Genomic DNA, 18,566 nt, shown 5'->3' with positions numbered 1-18,566 from the left:
TATATATCAGTATGTTTTGCTCGCGCATGTATTTCTCCCCGCCTGCAGTTCCAGCTTTGGCCACTGGGGTGGCGGCTTCAAGATTTCTCAGCGGCTCTGGGGGCTTGCATCAAGGTGAGACAAACTACATGTCATCAAGGTGAGACAAACTACATGTCATCAAGGTGAGACAGCACATCAGTAGCTCCTGCATTGAACACAGATGTGTTTTACTCTTTGTTTTACAGTTTTTACTTTAGTTTTATTTATTCGCACAATAAAAACACAATAAAAACAGGACAAAGGAAGCATTATTAAAAGACACAGAAAATAAGTGCAGGTTAGAAGGGAAACCCATATAGGGCTTATACAAGGTTCTCACCTAAAATAATAAACAAGTAGTAATATGGTAGAATCAAGTGGAGAGGCTTGATTCATCAGGCTGGCTCTCAGTCTATGTTTAAAGTTACTGAGTGAAGATGAGGAGTTGGCAATAAGTATGTCTCCATGGGTTCTTATTCAAGGTTTCATGGGGTGACTAATTGGTAGAAAATAACCTGTGTTCCAGTGCATCACAACACAGTGTGAGCTTGTAGATCGACTATTTTAACCCTCTTGTCCCTATTTTGGGCAACTTTTCACATGTTTTATTTAATATGTCCCTATTTGTCATGATGAAGTCTATAGGGCTTTAAGTGGTTAACTTATGCTTTTTTTTATCATGACAACATAAAGGCTTAAAAAGAAAGAGAGAGAAGCGCTGCAGGGATCATTCAGTGGCTCTGAGATAGGTGCTCTTTGGTGACACAGGTAGGATCATATAAGCAAAAAGGATTTCCAAAGAAGTACTGCTTGCCAAAAAGGTGTGAAATGCAGACTTAAAAAGAAAAGAATTCCAAGGCACTCCGTCTCACGTGAAATCTAGAGCAAGGCAAATGAGTAGGCCTATGACCAACGCGTTTCGACCTAGAAGGTCTTCATGAGGGTCTATCTGGCATTCTGGCTAATAAGTCACTTAAATACAGCCGTGGATGATGTTTCAATCAATCATGTTAAAGGATCTACACCATGAATTTAAAAAATAATAATAATATTTGATATCATATTGTTTATGTCCCTCAAACGTTTTTCAAAAGGTTTGAGCCTAAATCAAGCCTCAGATATACTCATTCACACTAACTTCTCTCTGGCTTATAAAGCACTTTCACCTGCAATACCACATTGTCCTGTTTGGCACGGGGCGCTATTGAGCCAGTGTGTATGCATGTTATGTCCTGGTTCTGTGTGGAAAAAGTAAAAAAAAAAAATAAGAAAAAATTAAAAAAAAAAGAAAAATGATTTTTTTTTTTTTTTTTTGGTTAGAACTGAAAAACGGGAGGAATTGTTCCCAGACGTGACGTAGGGTGGGGGAACAAATCTGACGGACTGTTTTCAGACCAATTTACATAAAAACCACAGATAGCCTATGAAAGCCTGCATGCTCGAAGTCGGGTATTTGTTGGAACAGAAGAGAGGTGGGGGAGACCAAAAACACACAAAAATGAAGAAAAAGTTAAAATTCATGGTGTAGACCCTTTAATGCGTTATTACGTCATTATCATATTTAAATGACAGTTCAAATGAGCACAATTGCCCCAATAAATGAAAATAAAATAATGAAATGATAATGAAAAAATCAAAACACAACACCCAGAGTGACAGACAGAGTACAGAATCTATAAAATAACAAACTGGGAAAACAGAGTAAATATAATCACAGTGTATTAAATGTTTACACTGTAAACCCAGACATGATCACAGTAATCAAAACAAACATCAGAGAAACGGCAAGTAATCAACCTCGTCATTTAAGCCTGGAAACTGTGTGGCTTTTAAAGTGACGATCCATTCCAAAAGGTTTTTCTTTGGAGCAATCTTTTGAGTCTGTCGCCTACTCTGCTGTCAGTGGGGCTGACTTCAATAGACCACCGAAGTCTGACGTAATTTACTCATCCTACCTGGGTTGCGGTTTATTTCCCCCATTCAGAATCCCCATAGACTTGTTTAATATTGCGTCAAATAAGAACTGTGTTCCAAAAATAAACAAATGACCCCGGCGGTTTGACTCATATGGATATGAAGCATCAACTGACGGTGAGAAAACGCTAATGTTACTGCGCCCGAATTAGTTACATTTTCGCCAGAAATAGACTCAAATATGAGTGACTGACTATCATAAACGATACAGAGACACCTCCCTGACAATATCGCCGGGACAGTGTGTTTATTTTTGGACCACAACTCTTATATGAGACGATTCTAAGATGACCCAATGTTATTCTCCATAGAGAAATTACTTCCGCAACCCAGGGGATGAGCGAGTCACGTCAGGACTTCAGTACTCTATGGCTGTAGCTTTTAGAGAGGAGGGGCTGCCATGGCCTTTTTCATGGTAATACACAGCCATCACATAATTGGGATTGTTTGTGCGAATTGCTGTTTTATGATCTCCCAATCTATCATTGAATTTTCGTTTTGTTCTCCCCACATAGGAGCACCCACAAGGACATTCCAGACGATAAACAACGAAAGAGGTGTTACAATTTGCAAAGTGGTTAATTGTATATATGTGATTAGTAAACACATCAGTGAATCTATTTGTTTTAGGAATATTGGTACAATGTGTACAGTGACCACAGGGAAAATGACAGATTGTTTTTTGAAGCCAAGAGGTTTTTGGTGGCAAATGACTGCGCATTAGTCTGTTTTGAAGGGTAGGTGCCCTCCTGGAGACAAATGTAGGTAGTGCAGGGAAAATCTCTTTCATAGCTGGGTCGCTATGTAGCAAACCCCAGTTGCGTTTAATAATGCCTCGAATCTGGGCTGACTGTTTACTAAATGTAGAAATAAAAAATGCCTTGCTTTTGTATGGCTTAGTTAGCCATACAAAAGGCTAAATAAAGGCTTAGTTAGTTAGGTAGTGATACGTTTGGAAAAACAAAGCTAGAGAGTATATTATATTATATTATATTATATTATATTATATTATATTATATTATATTATATTATATTATATTATATTATATTATATTATAACATAACTGTAAGAGTTGTAGAGGCAGAGTGATGTTAGAACACTGTATAGCAATGATCACTATCACAATTTAGAGATATTTGACACTTTCTGTAAAGGTACTGTAAGTCAGGGGTCTTCAACAGGGGGTCTGGGACCCCTAGGGGGTCCTCAGAGTTACTACAGGGAGGCCACAAGATCTTTGTGTGATTGGAACTGTTTTTTTTTTTTTCTGACCTTTACCAGACCTTTAGAGTATTTCTATATTGCGGCATTGATACTTTTACTTAGGTAAAACTTTTGAGTACTTTTACCATAACTGCTACTTTGACATGAGGGGGAGGCAGGGCCTTTGCGTTATTTGCAACAACGCAAATTATTAATAATAATGCAATTAGTCCTCCTCTGAGTCCCCTGGCACACAGGTGCAACCATTTTTACTATAGCCAATAATAAAGTGTTTAAATTGTGACTCTGTTTCATCTCATCCACAGTCCTTTTCTATTACAGGGACAGCAGTGACTCAGGAGGTAGAGCGGCCGTTTGAGAACCAGAAGGTTCCCAGTTCAATCCCCCTGAGTTAGTGTCAAAGTGTCCTGATGAGCAGGTTAGAGTGTGTGCGTGTGCGTGTGTGACCATTTAGGAAGGGACATTAAGGGGAATGTGTAAGTTAAATTAATAACAGGCTAAATAGCCTAAAATAGAAACATATTGTATTTTATGTGTATCTGAGGTGAAGGAGAACCTTCTAGATTTCCCGGTGCTCAGCAGGAGGCACTAGAGCTCGACTCCGGCACAAATGAAGTGATATAATATATACAGTATGCAGTGGTGTAAAGTAACAAAGTACTTGTACTCAAGTACTGTACCTAAGTAAAATGTTTAGGTATTTGTACTTTACTTGAGTATTAATACTTTTACTTCTACTCCACTACATCTCAGAGGCAAATATCTAAAGTATTCTTTGAAAACTAGTTACTAGTTACGTTGTAGATTTAGATTATTATTACAAAACATACATTAACCACATCAGCCCTATGTACATTTCTGACATTTTAAAATAGCAGATCTACAAGCTCACAATGCGACACATTGTGAGCTTGTAGATCTGCTATTTTCAAAAGATTTTTATACATTTGAAAACTTGAAATGGAAAACTCTGCATAATGAGTACTTTTAGTTTTGGTACTTTAAGTACATTTTGATACCAATACTTTTGTACTTTTACTCAAGTACATTTTGAATTGCTGCTTTTAACAGTGATCATTTCCCGCCTTTCTCTTCTGGATGATTTTCCTATGAATGGAAGTTTAATTGAACTGTTTACTGTAACTGTACATATTTTTTATTTTCTACTGGTTTATTTGCATAGTATTTTATATAGCACTATGGCTTGTTTCTATTGGGGTCCTTTAGATAAACGGGTAGAATAAAAAATATATCTAATATTATTAAATATAGGTGTTTTAAAAGGCGATCATAAAGGGGGGAAATAATAACTGTTAAAAGCAGCAGCAAACAGAATGGTGTTTTAAAATGCCATCTAAGGCAGTTCGGATAGAGTGCGGTCTGGTAGGACACCTAATGGTTGATGAGGGGTACTGCAATAGCAGGCATAGGCTGGAACATGAAAGTTCATCTTCTTTTACATACAGTAGTGTATTGTAGTGTACAGTTTAATTACTTTTTATGACATATAGTGACAGTTGTGTTTATGGCAGAATAGCACAGTGATTGTTGATGACAGTACAAGTGTGCCTGCTTATCACCTCACTGACATGTACAATTGCTTTCAATGACCTGTGCCTAACTTGATGTAGCGTTTATAGACCATGGACTGTTTTCTATATACATACATGTTTTTGGAGATTTTACGTTGTGTATTTGTTTTGTTGTCTGTTATTATTTTCTTTTGTGAGAGTTGTCTGTTTTTTGTTTTGTTTTGTTTGGATGTTGTTTATATCTTACTCAACTTATCCTTTTTCTTACTGATATAAGTCTATCCTGTTAATTACTTTCTTCACTGTTTGGAGATACTCTGTTTATTTGCTTATTTGCTTCAGTAAATGTCTGTACTACCTATGAGTATGTAAAATAACAAAAACGAATAAATAAAACGCTAAAAAAAACAAAACAATATAATATATATCTAGCATAGTATAATATTGCATACTTTTGATGACAGTATATTATGGCAAAATTTAAAAAGCTGGAAGATGATAATTTTATAATCAGTAAAATCAGGCAAAAATAAGAATTAAATAACATAACCCTAACCTAACCCTAACGCTAAAACCGAAATAAAGTAACCAAAAACCGCAACTAACACAATCCACCCCAAAAAAAATCAGGCGTTTCCTCCCCCCCGCCCGGCTTCCCTCCCCTGAACACGGGCCAATTGTGTTCGTCTAGACGCTCGACAAAGCCGGACGCACCACGGTGGATTCGAACCCACAACCTCCGTGGTGGTGGGCAGGGGCTTTACCACTGCACCACGTGAGCCCCCACTGTGTTTACTCTCATCTCCTGTCTCATTCACAGGTCTCATCATCTGGACTCTGTTCTCCAGGACAGCAGCAGTAGGACCTGACTCCTGATCCATCCATCCTCTCCTCCTCAACACAACAGCAGCCTTAGAACAGGTGGGTTGAGGTTGAGGAGTTCAGAGGCTCGTGTGATGCAGTGGTAAAGTCCCTGCCCACCACCATGGAGGTTGTGGGTTAGAATCCACCGTGGTGCGTCCGGTCTTTGTCGGGCGTCTATGTGAACACAACTGGGCCGTGTTCAGGGAGAGGGAAGCCCGGCAGGAAGGCTGATACCACTGTATGTACTCCTACGGGATGGGGGTGGCACCCAGTGGTGTAAAGTAACTAAGTACATTTACTCAAGTACTGTACTTAAATACAATTTTGAGGTAATTTTACTCTACTGTAGTATTATATATATATATAATATATATATCAACTCCACTACATCTCAGAGGCAAATATTATGCTTTTACTTCACTACAATTATTTGAGAACTTTAGTTACTAGTTACTTTGCAGATATAAATTATGACATTATAAAACATACATTAACCACTTTAGCCCTATTTTATACCTAGGCTATTTGAAAATAGCAGATCTACAAGCTTATATGTGAGATATATAGGTCAATAGAGATTTTATAGACTTTTTGGCTCATTGGTGAAGTAATATAATATTACTTTTTTACGGAGAGATATGTGATAAGTAACATATTACTCTCCTGAGTAATATTGCCCAACACTGGTGACAGTTAGGAGGTACTAAGTGAGATGTGAGATAGATAGATGTGAGATAATTGTTTGTTTGTGAAAATAAAAATACAATAAAATGTATATACAATATATACATATTTGCAATTATAGCTGCAACACTAACCTACTGGTGGATAAGGGTTACTGCAACAGCAGGCAGAGGCTGATGTTAAATCCATGCTGGAACATGAAAGTTCATCTTTTACATGTTTGGATCATCATATACAGTATTATAGTGTACAGTTTTATGACTTTTTATGACATATAGTGACAGTTGTGTTTATGGCAGAATAGCACAGTGTTTGTTGTTGATGACAGTACATTATAATATATATCTAGCATAGTATAATATTGCATACTGTTGATGTATATTATGTCCAGATTGAAAAAGCTGGTAAGATGAGTCTGGTGTCTTAGTGATGCTGAAACATTTTCATGTCAAGGACCCCCAGAATGATATGCATTTGACCATGGACCCCCTTAAGGATGCTTAATAAAAATAACTAGATGTGCTGAAGACAAACATGCAGATTTACAGATTGTTCATAGAGCATCATATGTCCTGTTATTAACATCATAATGAATTTATTAATCATAGACTGAGATAAATATTGAATTAAAGTATAATACATCTATTGAGAAAACTAAAACAGTCTTCATATCAAAGAGGCATAGTCTGATACATAAAAAGCCACAATTGTTTAAAAATATTTTTTTCTTATAGAAATAATTGACCTGGTTAACTAAGGCGATGTTTACACTGACAGTTCAAAGCTGATTTCTGGCCTACAGTATGAATCCATATTGGAGTCAGATTGGTTTTATGAAGTCTCATCTAAAAGTGAAATAAAATAAAAAGTCAGCATTGTTTAAATCAATCAGAACATATAAATCAGATCAGATCTCTAACAGTGTGGACAGTCATTCCTGAAGATCAGATCTGAGAACCTAATCATATCTGACTGCAGTGTGAACAAGGTCTTAACCGGCCAAGAACACATCCAGAACTACTGAACACTTCTAGGACTGATACCATCATTACATTTTAGATGATGATTCATTATCATACAAATAATGATATCATTTAGTATTTGGCTTTGGAACATTTAAATAGAAATTACATTTCTGTTGACCTTTTTAGGCTTTGTAAACAAAGGGCAGATATGTTAACAATAATTATAACACATAATGTTCTATGTTTAAGGGGACTGCGGATGGAAATTAGCATTCTTGTTAAATCCAGTGTATTTACACTGCATTTCATGTGATGTTCATTAATATGCGCTGTCCTGTCCAAATAAACATATGAATAACTATGATCAATTCAATAATTTTATACTTTCAATATGTTTTCATAGTGCAAATAGTAGATTGTGACCCGTACAGCGACTCTTTGTGAGCTTGTAGATTTTCTGAAATGATTTAAAAGACTGTTTGAACATTTTCAACAGATTATGTAAAATAACTATTATGTCAAATAATGATCAGTGTTCATGTCTTTAAGAAGAGACAGAACTATAATATCATAAAGCTCAAAGACATTCAATCATCCACTAAGAACAGTTTCATTCATACAGTATTCCTGAGTATCTGTTAAAACAACTGTTATTGTTTATTACTCGGAACAGAGCCTTAATTTCTATCTTTGGTAACACCTGGAAGGACGTAAGGAAGAGGCCCAATTTATTGCCACTATGGCTGCCATGCATACAGTACATAAAAGTATTCCTGAGTATCTGCAGATCAGTGATAGGGACCTGAACCCCAACATCATTTAGCTGCTTGTCCTCAGGGGCGGATATTTGCACTAGGCATACCAAGCACTTGCTTGGAGCCCCAAGGCAGGGGAGCCCCCACCTCCCCCCTTTTTTTTTTTTTCTTAATTCATTTTTTTTTTCTTCGCATTTTCGCGCGCGCAAAATAGGCCCCGAACCAGAGCTTTGCTTGGAGCCCCCAACTTCTTAAATCCGCCCCTGCTTGTTGTCCTCTCCAAGGACAACAGACTGGTAAAGATATATTGCAGAGCATGACTATAGACTTAAAACCCCTTGAAACATACTGGAAGTAGCACTTCTGGTACATCATAAGCATAAAGCATAAAAAAGGTAATTACTACTGATTAAGGATTTGTTCCATTAAGGCTGCTGCTATTGTGCATGTTGGCTCACTGGAAACACTCTGCTACACTAAATGGAACAGCGCTTTGGCAATAAGGAAGTAAGGAAGAGGCCCAATTTCTTGCCGTGCATAGAGCCTATTGTGACAGTGAACATCTCTACAACTGTTTGATGTGGTTGAGGATCTCTTCTCCAGGGTTCAGCCTGATGACATGAGGGTTGGGAATCATCCTCTGTGTGAAGGCCCTCACCGTGTGGTCCATAGAGGAAGAGAACAGAAGCCTCTGACGGTCATCTGGAAGCATTCTGTGAACGGTGAGATGGCAGAAAACATCAAGGACAAATGGAGAGAAGAGGTTTGTTGTAGAAGAACAAGCAGGGCATTGCACAGCGGTGTTGCTTGCAGGAAAGGACATCATCTCTATATATGTTCCCCAGGTTCTATGATCACCGCTTACCTTAGGGTTAAGGTTAGTGTAGCGGGTAACATAGAACCCGGGGAACATAGATTATGCTCCCCCGAAAAGAACTGATACATTTTTTGCTTGAAGATCAGATCTTTTTGGCAAGGAACATCGTTTTAAATTACACTTGCCTAAGTTGCCTGTAACTTAGTTTAAATTTTATTGCTGGGCGTTCACCAACCTGTGGATGCGAATGCAGTTGTCCTGGTGTCCCTGTGTTGACATCATGACGTCTGCCTCGTCCACAACAAACACCTTGATCTTCTGGGGGTCCATGACTTTGAGCTTCCAGCACCAGTCCATCACTGTGCCGGGGGTCCCGATGACAATCTGCTGCTGTACAGGAGCACCTCGCTTCACTGGACAAAATACAGACACATCTATTTACAGAGTGGCAATAGTAGTTCGTAGTACAATTTAAAATGTTACTTAGTACCTACTTCTTTATAAATATTCAATAGTAGGAGGATTATTTTGTATCCTTACATGTACCAAAAGTTCCAAAAGTGGCCAGTTTGACTTCAAGATCAAATCCCTCCATCTCTTCCATGGCTTGGACAGTCTGCACAGCATGCTCTGTTGTTGGCTCAATGATAATGCACTGCAAGTGCAAAAAAAAAAAAAAAAAAAAAAAAAAAAAATATATATATATATATATATATATATATATATATATATATATATATATATATAATATATATAATATATATATATATATATATATATAATATATATATATATATATATATATATATATATATATATATATATATATATATATATATATATATATATATATATATATAAATACCTGAATTGATTAAATCAGTGACTGCTTGTTTTACAAGACAGAAGCAGAACTTGTGTATTTCTAAACAAAATGACATTTACCTGACACCACTTGTCAGCAGGGTTGACATGGTTCAGCACGGCCAATGAGAAAGCAGCAGTTTTGCCTGAACGAGCCTGGGATTGGACGATCAGATTCTGACATCTAGAGAGGCAAAATAAATGGACACAGAAAAGAGAAGATGCAAGAGTTAAAGACTCATTTATACTCTGTATGATGACCCGTCATTCACCATCAACAACTGATCTACAAGCTAACAACACACTGTAATGTGAAACATTAAATTAAGCTTATTACAGTACCTGATGAAGTGTGTAGTGAATTATTCAGTACAATTAGTTCTCTTGTGGGTTCTAGCCCACAGTCTGTAAGTAAGTTACTAAGATATTTATATTTGATCTATTTCTGACTGACCAGAACCTTTGTAATGAAGAATTAGTAGATGTTGTTTTTGTTTATTTACAGCTTTACTGTAAGATTAATCTTGACATGCCACAATGACAGTTAATGTGGTACAGTAAGAAGAAGGTCCCAGGTTTGGGACCTTCTGCTTCTGCTGTTGAGGTGTCCTTGAGCAAGACACTTAAGCTCCTGATACTTAGGATAGTTCAATGCATTTACCTCATTTAGCTGTTTATACAAATTATTTGATGTATTGTTTTGCTAGAAGCATAAGTTAACAATTATTCAATGAAAATTGTCATGTTAAAGGACGACTTCACCACTTTTCAACATATCTTCATATAATAGGTCCTCACTAATGCTCATGATAAAATGATTTAAAAAAATTCTACTTGGTCTGTGTCTCATAGGAGGGCTGTGGACAGTACAGAAACCCGTCTACCAGTGACATCATCGTTAGGCATGATTTTTTTTTCCAAAAAGATTACAATTTTTTTATTCAGATTTTTATTAAGGCGAGAACAATGGGATCTATTATTGCATTGCAACTTTCCAGGAATACAAAGCCTGCAGTTTCTATTAGCTTGGATTCCCCATCGATGATGTCACTGGTAGACGGGTTTCTGAACTGTCTACAGCCCTCCTCTGAGACACAGACTGATTAGAAAAAAATTGTACCATTTTATCATGAGCATTAGTGAGGACCTATTATATGAAGATATGTTGAAAAGTGGTGAAGTCGTCCTTTAAGGGGTAAACATGTTTTTAATTCCATGTCTTATCAAGCTTATGTATTGTTAATATTATCAATATTATTTTCATAAACCTATGCCATTAAGAATGTAAAACAATTGAACTGGTGAATTACCACCACCACCAGCAGGTGGCGGAAATGCACATAAAAGCAGTTTGCCAACTTGATTTATATATTTCAATCTACACACAGGTCTATATGACAACATTGTGGGGTTAATGTTAATTAATTGAAGAATACCTCCTTATTAAACATGAGATTGAGTCACAACATCAGACTGTAACCAGATCAGACATTATTCCTACAACATAAAGATACTCACGGCTCTGCAAGCATCACATGCAAAGTGTTTTCCTGCATCTTAGATGGTCCATTGAAGTTGTTGGAGACACCATTATGAAGCTGAGCTTTCCTGTTCAACACAAACATCAAAACAACACATCAATTATTACATCAAAACAACTAGACTGATGCCCGAATTCATGCCTGTCCGTTTAAGACAAAATGGACAGGCATGAACAGCTGTTGTACTCTTAATGCAGTCTATCACATCAGTACTATGACATCATATTGATGACATCAGGGATCTCCATATATGGGCAAAAAATGTACACTGACAGACAGATAAACAGATATTTTAGTATTTTGGTTCTGGATAACAGCTGGCCCGACCCACTTCACACTCGGTACAACACACCCTCAAGTATGAAGCTGATCAGTCAGATGGTTTTCCAGATATGTAGGAGACAGACAGACACCGTGCATTTATAGATATAATCAATGTTGATTGTGAGCGTAGGCTATATCTCCTCCAGGCCGAGTGGAACTTCCAGTTATTATGACATGAACATAAATGCCACATATTGTATGTAAGTGTGACAAGGGTGAAATGAGGGGTTCTTAAAACTTTTGTAATTTGTTTTTATTGGTGCTTAATGTGTATAATTGCCTCATTTAACCCCACCATCTTATTATTTTTGTACCAATTATTATTACGCACTGTATTGTTTATAATTGTTTTCCCCATGATCCCCTGGTCACATGTATTGAGAGCCATTGAGTGGCAGAGCGGCAGTCACGCGGTCACGCCCAAGGCCACGGTCATGGCCAATGTCCCCAGACAGACTGTCACCACGGACAAATGAAAGAAGAGGGAGGTGTGGTTTGGCAGGTACAAAAGCGGAGGCGGGACCGTTTGAAAGAGAGAACAGAGCACCCAAGTGACAGAGGCGTCAGTGAGGAGAAGGACAGCAGAGGGGAAGGTTGTGCCGAGACACGGAGTAGAGGAGTGCATAGATGAAGTAGACATACCAGCCACCTAGGAGTTTGGAAGCCGAGGTGTGCCTACATTCAAAGGAGAAACCAAGAGGAGAAAGCGATCGAACCGAAGGGGAGGAAGAGGCGAGTGAGACCAGACCATATGAGAGACGAGTGAGACCAGACCATATAAGGAGCGCTGAGACTGGAAAGTGGCGATAACGTTGCATACGCAACCAACTCAGCGCCAGGTGTAAAAACCTGGCTGGCGAGTGAGTATTCGAACAAGCAACGTTGAATCCCTGTATAACCACTGCCTGAGACAACGCAAATGTATCGTGTAAATGCACAGTGAACTGGTCTAGATCTCTATAATTGCAGGCGGAGAGAAAGAAGAGAGAAGACGAAGACGACTGGCCTCAAACCCTTTCCCATCTTACCCCCATATATGGACATGCAGCATTACCCCTGAACAAACCGTGTTGAGTATCTTGAAGCACTTTATTGGCACAGCACTTTACTTGAAAAGTATTTGTTGCACAGAAACCCCCCATGCTAAGGAACCCTTGTGATTAAGCCCCGCGTAATTTGCACAACTTTATAATTTATTTTATAGTTGTTGTGTAGATTAATTGTGTTTTGTATGTTTATATAGGTTTTATTAGTATAGTGTTTATTTGATTGTTTTTAAGGCACAGAAGCCAATGTATTAGGGACCCAATAAATATGACTTACTTTTTTTGATACACTGTATTCGTGTCCAGTTTCTTAAAGGGATATTCTCATGCCAGTGTTGTATTCTCAAAACCAAAAGTATTGAAACTTACCAGTTAACCTCGAACCTGTGAAAGCCTGAAGAAGAAGTTAAAGTGTATTCAAAGGGGACTTCCCTCTATAACAAAAGTGGCGTAGTCGACAAACAATTAATTCAGATAGGACTCACAGTAATTACGCACCCAGCACTTTATTGTGCATTTATATTTTATTGTTGTGAGTTTTATTCTGGATTATTTATTAAAGGAGAAGAGTGCAATAGTACAAACAAATTGCAAGTCAAATGTGATACAATTTCGGCCCTGTTCACATATTTGGCGTTGGCGGCAGGACTGGTTGAGAACAAACACATGAGAATACCCTTAAGAGAAACTGTACTGTTTTGTTGTTTTTGTTGCTTTTTGTTTTTTGCTTTACGGATTCAGAATGATGATGATGGCGGTGTATCCCGGTGCCCCATGGTTACCCACCTTTGGTGGAACAGAAGGCGAGAGTAAATATAGGGAATGGAAAGACCAGATTAGAGGATTATTAAGTACCCAGGAACTACCAGAAATCAGGAAAGTTGCTATTATAATTAAAACGCTAACCAACGAAGCTAAACGGCAGATTAGTGTGGTTGAGGAGGGCGAACGCGACACAGTGGCAAAAGTTTTTAAATACTTAGATGCTTTATATAAAGAAACTGTCTCTGTCGCAGAAATGCGCTCACTATTCTATCGGTGCGCACAGCGCGCAGGAGAGAATGTACCAACTTACACCCTGAGACTTAGAGAGCTGTTTTGTGGGCTGCGGCAGCACGACCCAAGCACCGCTCCCTCCGAAGCCATTCTTCGTGATCAGTTTGTTATGGGTTTAGCTGAGGGCCCCCTGGGCCAAGCCTTAAAAATATATGCTCGACGACACCCAGATGAAGATTTTGCTGCTTTACGCGAAGAAGCCTACCTGTTAGCTGCTGAACATGGAACTACTGAAATAACGTGCCACGCTGTTAATCCTATTTCTGTCCCCTACCCTTCTCAGGACCCTGCTTGGAGAGAAAAATTAAAACAGGAAATCATGGACGACGTAAAAACTCAAATGCAAGGATTCACGCAGGAACTCATGAAAGAAATCAGACCGCTCCTCCGCACTGGCACCAATGACGCACGAGCGCGCACTCCACCGCCACCTGAGCGACGGTATACGGCCTCTCAGCGCTACGAATGGGATGAAGGAGGTAGGCCGATATGTAGCCAGTGTAGACAGGCGGGTCATATAGCGAGATTCTGTAGATCCGACCGAAGTCAGTTAAACTAGTACGCCCTGTCGCCGAGGTCCGGGGGGCAGAGGTGCAACGTTCACAAAAAAAGTTAAGGGCCAATGAAGTGTTTGTGGGGGAATGTCCGACAATTGGGATAACAATGGGGGGAGTCCAAATGAGGGGTTTATTAGATACGGGGTCTCAAGTCACATTGATGCAGCAGAGTTTGTTTAACGAAAAGTTCTCGCAAGATAAAATGGAAAATGGGCCTCTGGTGTTTAGCCTACGGGCAGCAAACGGCCTTGATCTACCCTATTCTGGCTATGCCATATTCGATTTAGAATTAGAAGGACTGAAAATACCGGGAAGAGGAATCGTAATTGTAAAAGATGAACATTGTATTGAGCCGCTGATCATTGGGATGAACGTAGTCCACGCAGTGTGGCATGCATTATTTAAACTCTCTGGGAGGTCTGTGTTTCCATGCCAACAGGAGAGGACACCATGGAAAAAAGCATTCGCCGCCTGTAGGAGAGTGGAGGCAGTGACCCACGAAGACGGAGCATTGGGCTATGTGTGGCCTGTCGGCCGACGGAGAATCCGAGTCCCCGCCCGCAGTGAGTTAGTAGTATGGGGCCGTGCCTGGAAAGGTCCAAATGGAGCCGAATACGAGGCCCTGATGGAGGCCATGCCGGAAGGAACTGATCTGGGAGTGGCCCGAGCGTTGGTCACCGTGCGTAATGGCCGAGTCCCCGTGCGCATCTGCAACCCCCACGCGTATAGCGTGACCGTGGGCAGACATCAAAAGTTAGGGAAGCTATATCCAGTGGAGGAGGCCGACGTCCGTGGACGACGAGACCTGAACCTGTCCCTAGGAACCGACGGAGCCGTGGAAGTGTCCCTGGTGAGCATCGAAGACGAGGGACCCGTGAAGACCTTACCTGAGGAGATGGAGGCGTTGACCCGGCGAGATGACCTACCTGACCAGCAGAGAGAAGAGCTGCATGCGATGATGTGTAAATGGAAGAAGGTGTTTGCAGTCCATAATGAAGATTTTGGGCAGACGGACGTGGTGCAACACCAAATACCAACTGGAGACGCGGCACCCATCCGCGAGAGGCACCGACCGCTGCCGCCCTCCATGTATAGAGAAATGAAGACCTTATTGAGTGACATGCTGGACAAGGGAGTGATAAAAGAGAGTTGCAGTCCCTGGGCAGCGCCCATTGTCCTGGTGAAGAAGAAAGATGGCAGCTGGCGTTTCTGTGTCGACTACCGTAAACTGAATGCCGTGACGCACAAAGATGCCTTCCCTTTACCTCGGATTGAAGAGACTTTAACAAGCCTGACCAAGGCTCAGTGGTTCTCCACACTCGACCTGGCCAGCGGTTATTGGCAGGTGGGTATGGACCCTCGGGATCGAGAAAAGACAGCGTTTACCACCCCTTTAGGACTGTTCGAGTTCCAACGTATGCCGTTCGGTTTATGTAACGCCCCCGCGACCTTCCAAAGATTAATGCAGCGATGCTTGAGTGGCCAGGTGACAGAGTCATTATTAGTGTACCTCGATGACATTATTGTATATTCACCTGACTTTTCCTCTCACATGCAGCACCTTGACCAGGTTTTCGAGCGGCTGTGGAGACACGGATTGAAACTGCGCCTCGATAAATGCAAGCTTCTCCAACCGGAGGTAAAGTTCTTGGGCCACGTTGTAGACAAAGAGGGAGTGCGCCCGGACCCTGAAAAGTTGGCTGCGGTAAGAGACTGGACCCCACCCTCGACTGTCCGCGAGGTCCGCGCTTTTCTAGGTCTGGCTGGTTATTATCGCCGCTTCGTGTCCTCATTTGCTGCCATAGCTAGGCCGTTAAATAGTTTGTTGATCGGAGTCCCGAATGATGTGAAGTCCCATCAGTGTAAAATAGAGTGGTCCCCTGAATGCCAAAACTCGTTTGATGCTCTTAAAACTGCCCTTACGCAGGCTCCAATACTGGCTTATGCAGATTATGATCGACCGTTTGTAGTGTATACTGATGCGAGTGGCCGCGGGCTCGGCGCCGTTCTGGCACAGGTCCAAGATGGCCAGGAGCGAGTAATCGCCTACGCCAGCCGAAGTCTACACCCTACCGAACAAAATGATGCAAATTATAGCTCCTTTAAATTAGAACTCTTGGCACTTAAATGGGCAGTGACCGAAAAATTTAAAGATTACTTAACTGGCGCTCATTTTACGATTTATACAGATAACAATCCTGTTGCGCATCTTCAAACAGCTCGACTAGGCGCGGTGGAACAGCGCTGGGCAGCCCAGCTAGCATCATTCACCTATGATATAAAGTACCGACCTGGAAAAAGCAATGCGAACGCAGATGCCCTGTCTAGGTTCCCTGTTCAACCTGTAGGAGTGGCCGTAGTGGAGTTGGCACCGGTGGAGAGAGAGGACGGGTGGGCTGGAGCTGAGTGGCGGGGAACCCAGGATCGAGATCCGGACATCCAGATGGTGAAGAGTTGCGTAGAGCGGAGGAAACTGCCTACCCTTATGGAGAAGAGGAGTTGGTCACGGGAAGCCAGGCAAATGTTACGACAGTGGGACCGGTTGCGCATCAGAGACAATGTGTTGTATAGGCAAGTGATTGATCAGCATACACAAGAATGTTACTTACAGCTTGTTTGTCCAGGGGCGCGACGAGAGGAGGTGTGGAAAGGACTCCATGAGGCCTCGGCACACGCCGGAGTGGACCGGACTTTGGCGCAGCTACGGCGCCGGTTCTACTGGCCGGGCATGGAGGGGGCGGTGCGACAGTTCCAGCGAGGTTGTGTTGCCTGCAGCCTACTGAAAGACAGGATAGAGCCCAGGGCCCCCTTACAGCCATTCGAAGTATCGTATCCTATGGAGGTAGTGGCTATTGATTTTCTCGCATTAGGTAGGCCGAATGACGCATGGCAGAATATTCTTGTAGCAACCGATTTATTCACCAGGTACAGTTGGGCTATTCCAACGCGTGACCAAACTGCGCCCACGACTGTCCGTGCGCTTTGGACACATATTATTCAGCCATTCGGTTGCCCGGCTCGTTTCCATTCGGACCGAGGCCCGAATTTTGAATCCGAATTAATGCAGCAATTGTGTCATACATACGGTATTACTAAGAGTCGCACCACCCCTTACCACCCAGCTGGTAATGGGGGGGTGGAGAGGTTTAATCAAACACTGTTAAACATGTTGCGCTCTCTAGATACTGATCGCCAAGGCAGATGGAATGAACACTTACCTGAGTTAGTACACGCTTATAACAATACTGAACATGGTGCGACAGGTTATGCGCCTGCGTACTTAATGTTTGGTCGCCACCTGAGGCGTCCGGTAGATGTAGCATTAGGAGTACCGTTGTCACAAAATCGAATGGGAGTGGGAGATTGGGTGCAAGATCACCAGAAACGAATGGCCACAGCGTATAGGACAGCCGAGAAAAAAATGGTGCATATAGCAGGACAGCGTAAACAGGTCTATGACCGCCGAGCCGGTATGCCACCATTGTTACCTGGAGAGAGGGTGTGGGTACGAAACCGGAACCGACAGGGACAAGGTAAACTGGGCCCATGGTGGGACCCAGAACCTTTTGTGGTATTGGAGAGGGTGGGGGATGCGGGCCTAGTATACAGGATCCGACCTGAAAAAGGAGGGCGAGATAGAACGATCCATAGGAATGCATTAAAAGTGTGTATAGCCCCCAGGTCACCGATGGAGAGCCCCGAACCTGCCCCAGTAGCCGAACCGGTGGGACCAATATGGCCGCCTTATGTAGGGTTTTTCCCCGGTCCTAGGGAACCTGAAGGTCCGCGGCGCTCTGGAAGAGCGAACCAAGGACAGCCACCTGAGAGGTACGGGCATGACGTTTAGAACCAGTTGCCAGGGACTGCCAACGAAAAAGTAGGGGGGAATGTGACAAGGGTGAAATGAGGGGTTCTTAAAACTTTTGTAATTTGTTTTTATTGGTGCTTAATGTGTATAATTGCCTCATTTAACCCCACCATCTTATTATTTTTGTACCAATTATTATTACGCACTGTATTGTTTATAATTGTTTTCCCCATGATCCCCTGGTCACATGTATTGAGAGCCATGGAGTGGCAGAGCGGCAGTCACGCGGTCACGCCCAAGGCCACGGTCATGGCCAATGTCCCCAGACAGACTGTCACCACGGACAAATGAAAGAAGAGGGAGGTGTGGTTTGGCAGGTACAAAAGCGGAGGCGGGACCGTTTGAAAGAGAGAACAGAGCACCCAAGTGACAGAGGCGTCAGTGAGGAGAAGGACAGCAGAGGGGAAGGTTGTGCCGAGACACGGAGTAGAGGAGTGCATAGATGAAGTAGACATACCAGCCACCTAGGAGTT

The 18,566-nt window shown here is 41.5% G+C and overlaps 1 protein-coding gene and 1 long non-coding RNA gene across 2 annotated transcripts in view; one reads left to right on the top strand and one right to left on the bottom strand.

Annotated features, from left to right (window-relative positions):
• The first annotated feature begins 2,180 nt into the window (after nucleotides 1–2,180).
• On the top strand, nucleotides 2,181–9,050 carry LOC311052242. Its single transcript, XR_014601486.1, has 4 exons — nucleotides 2,181–2,552; nucleotides 3,526–3,638; nucleotides 5,573–5,673; nucleotides 8,624–9,050. It is a non-coding gene; the product is annotated as an uncharacterized lncRNA (long non-coding RNA).
• The window catches only part of LOC311052241 (ATP-dependent RNA helicase DDX19A-like), a 13,395-nt gene continuing 3,170 nt past the window's right edge, over nucleotides 8,342–18,566 (bottom strand). Inside the window, exons 3-7 of the mRNA XM_084067119.1 lie at nucleotides 11,220–11,309; nucleotides 9,783–9,885; nucleotides 9,378–9,492; nucleotides 9,073–9,250; nucleotides 8,342–8,733 (exon numbers count right to left, since the gene is read on the bottom strand). Coding sequence (XP_083923245.1) covers nucleotides 8,586–8,733; nucleotides 9,073–9,250; nucleotides 9,378–9,492; nucleotides 9,783–9,885; nucleotides 11,220–11,309 — 634 coding nt within the window. The 3' untranslated portion in view covers nucleotides 8,342–8,585. The remainder of the gene's footprint in view (nucleotides 8,734–9,072; nucleotides 9,251–9,377; nucleotides 9,493–9,782; nucleotides 9,886–11,219; nucleotides 11,310–18,566) is intronic.

This window comes from Gymnoscopelus microlampas (assembly GCF_963454915.1).
Source record: "Gymnoscopelus microlampas genome assembly, chromosome: 9".
In the NCBI taxonomy this organism is placed as follows: Eukaryota; Metazoa; Chordata; class Actinopteri; order Myctophiformes; family Myctophidae; genus Gymnoscopelus; species Gymnoscopelus microlampas.
This window is presented reverse-complemented; position numbering and strand designations above follow the sequence as displayed.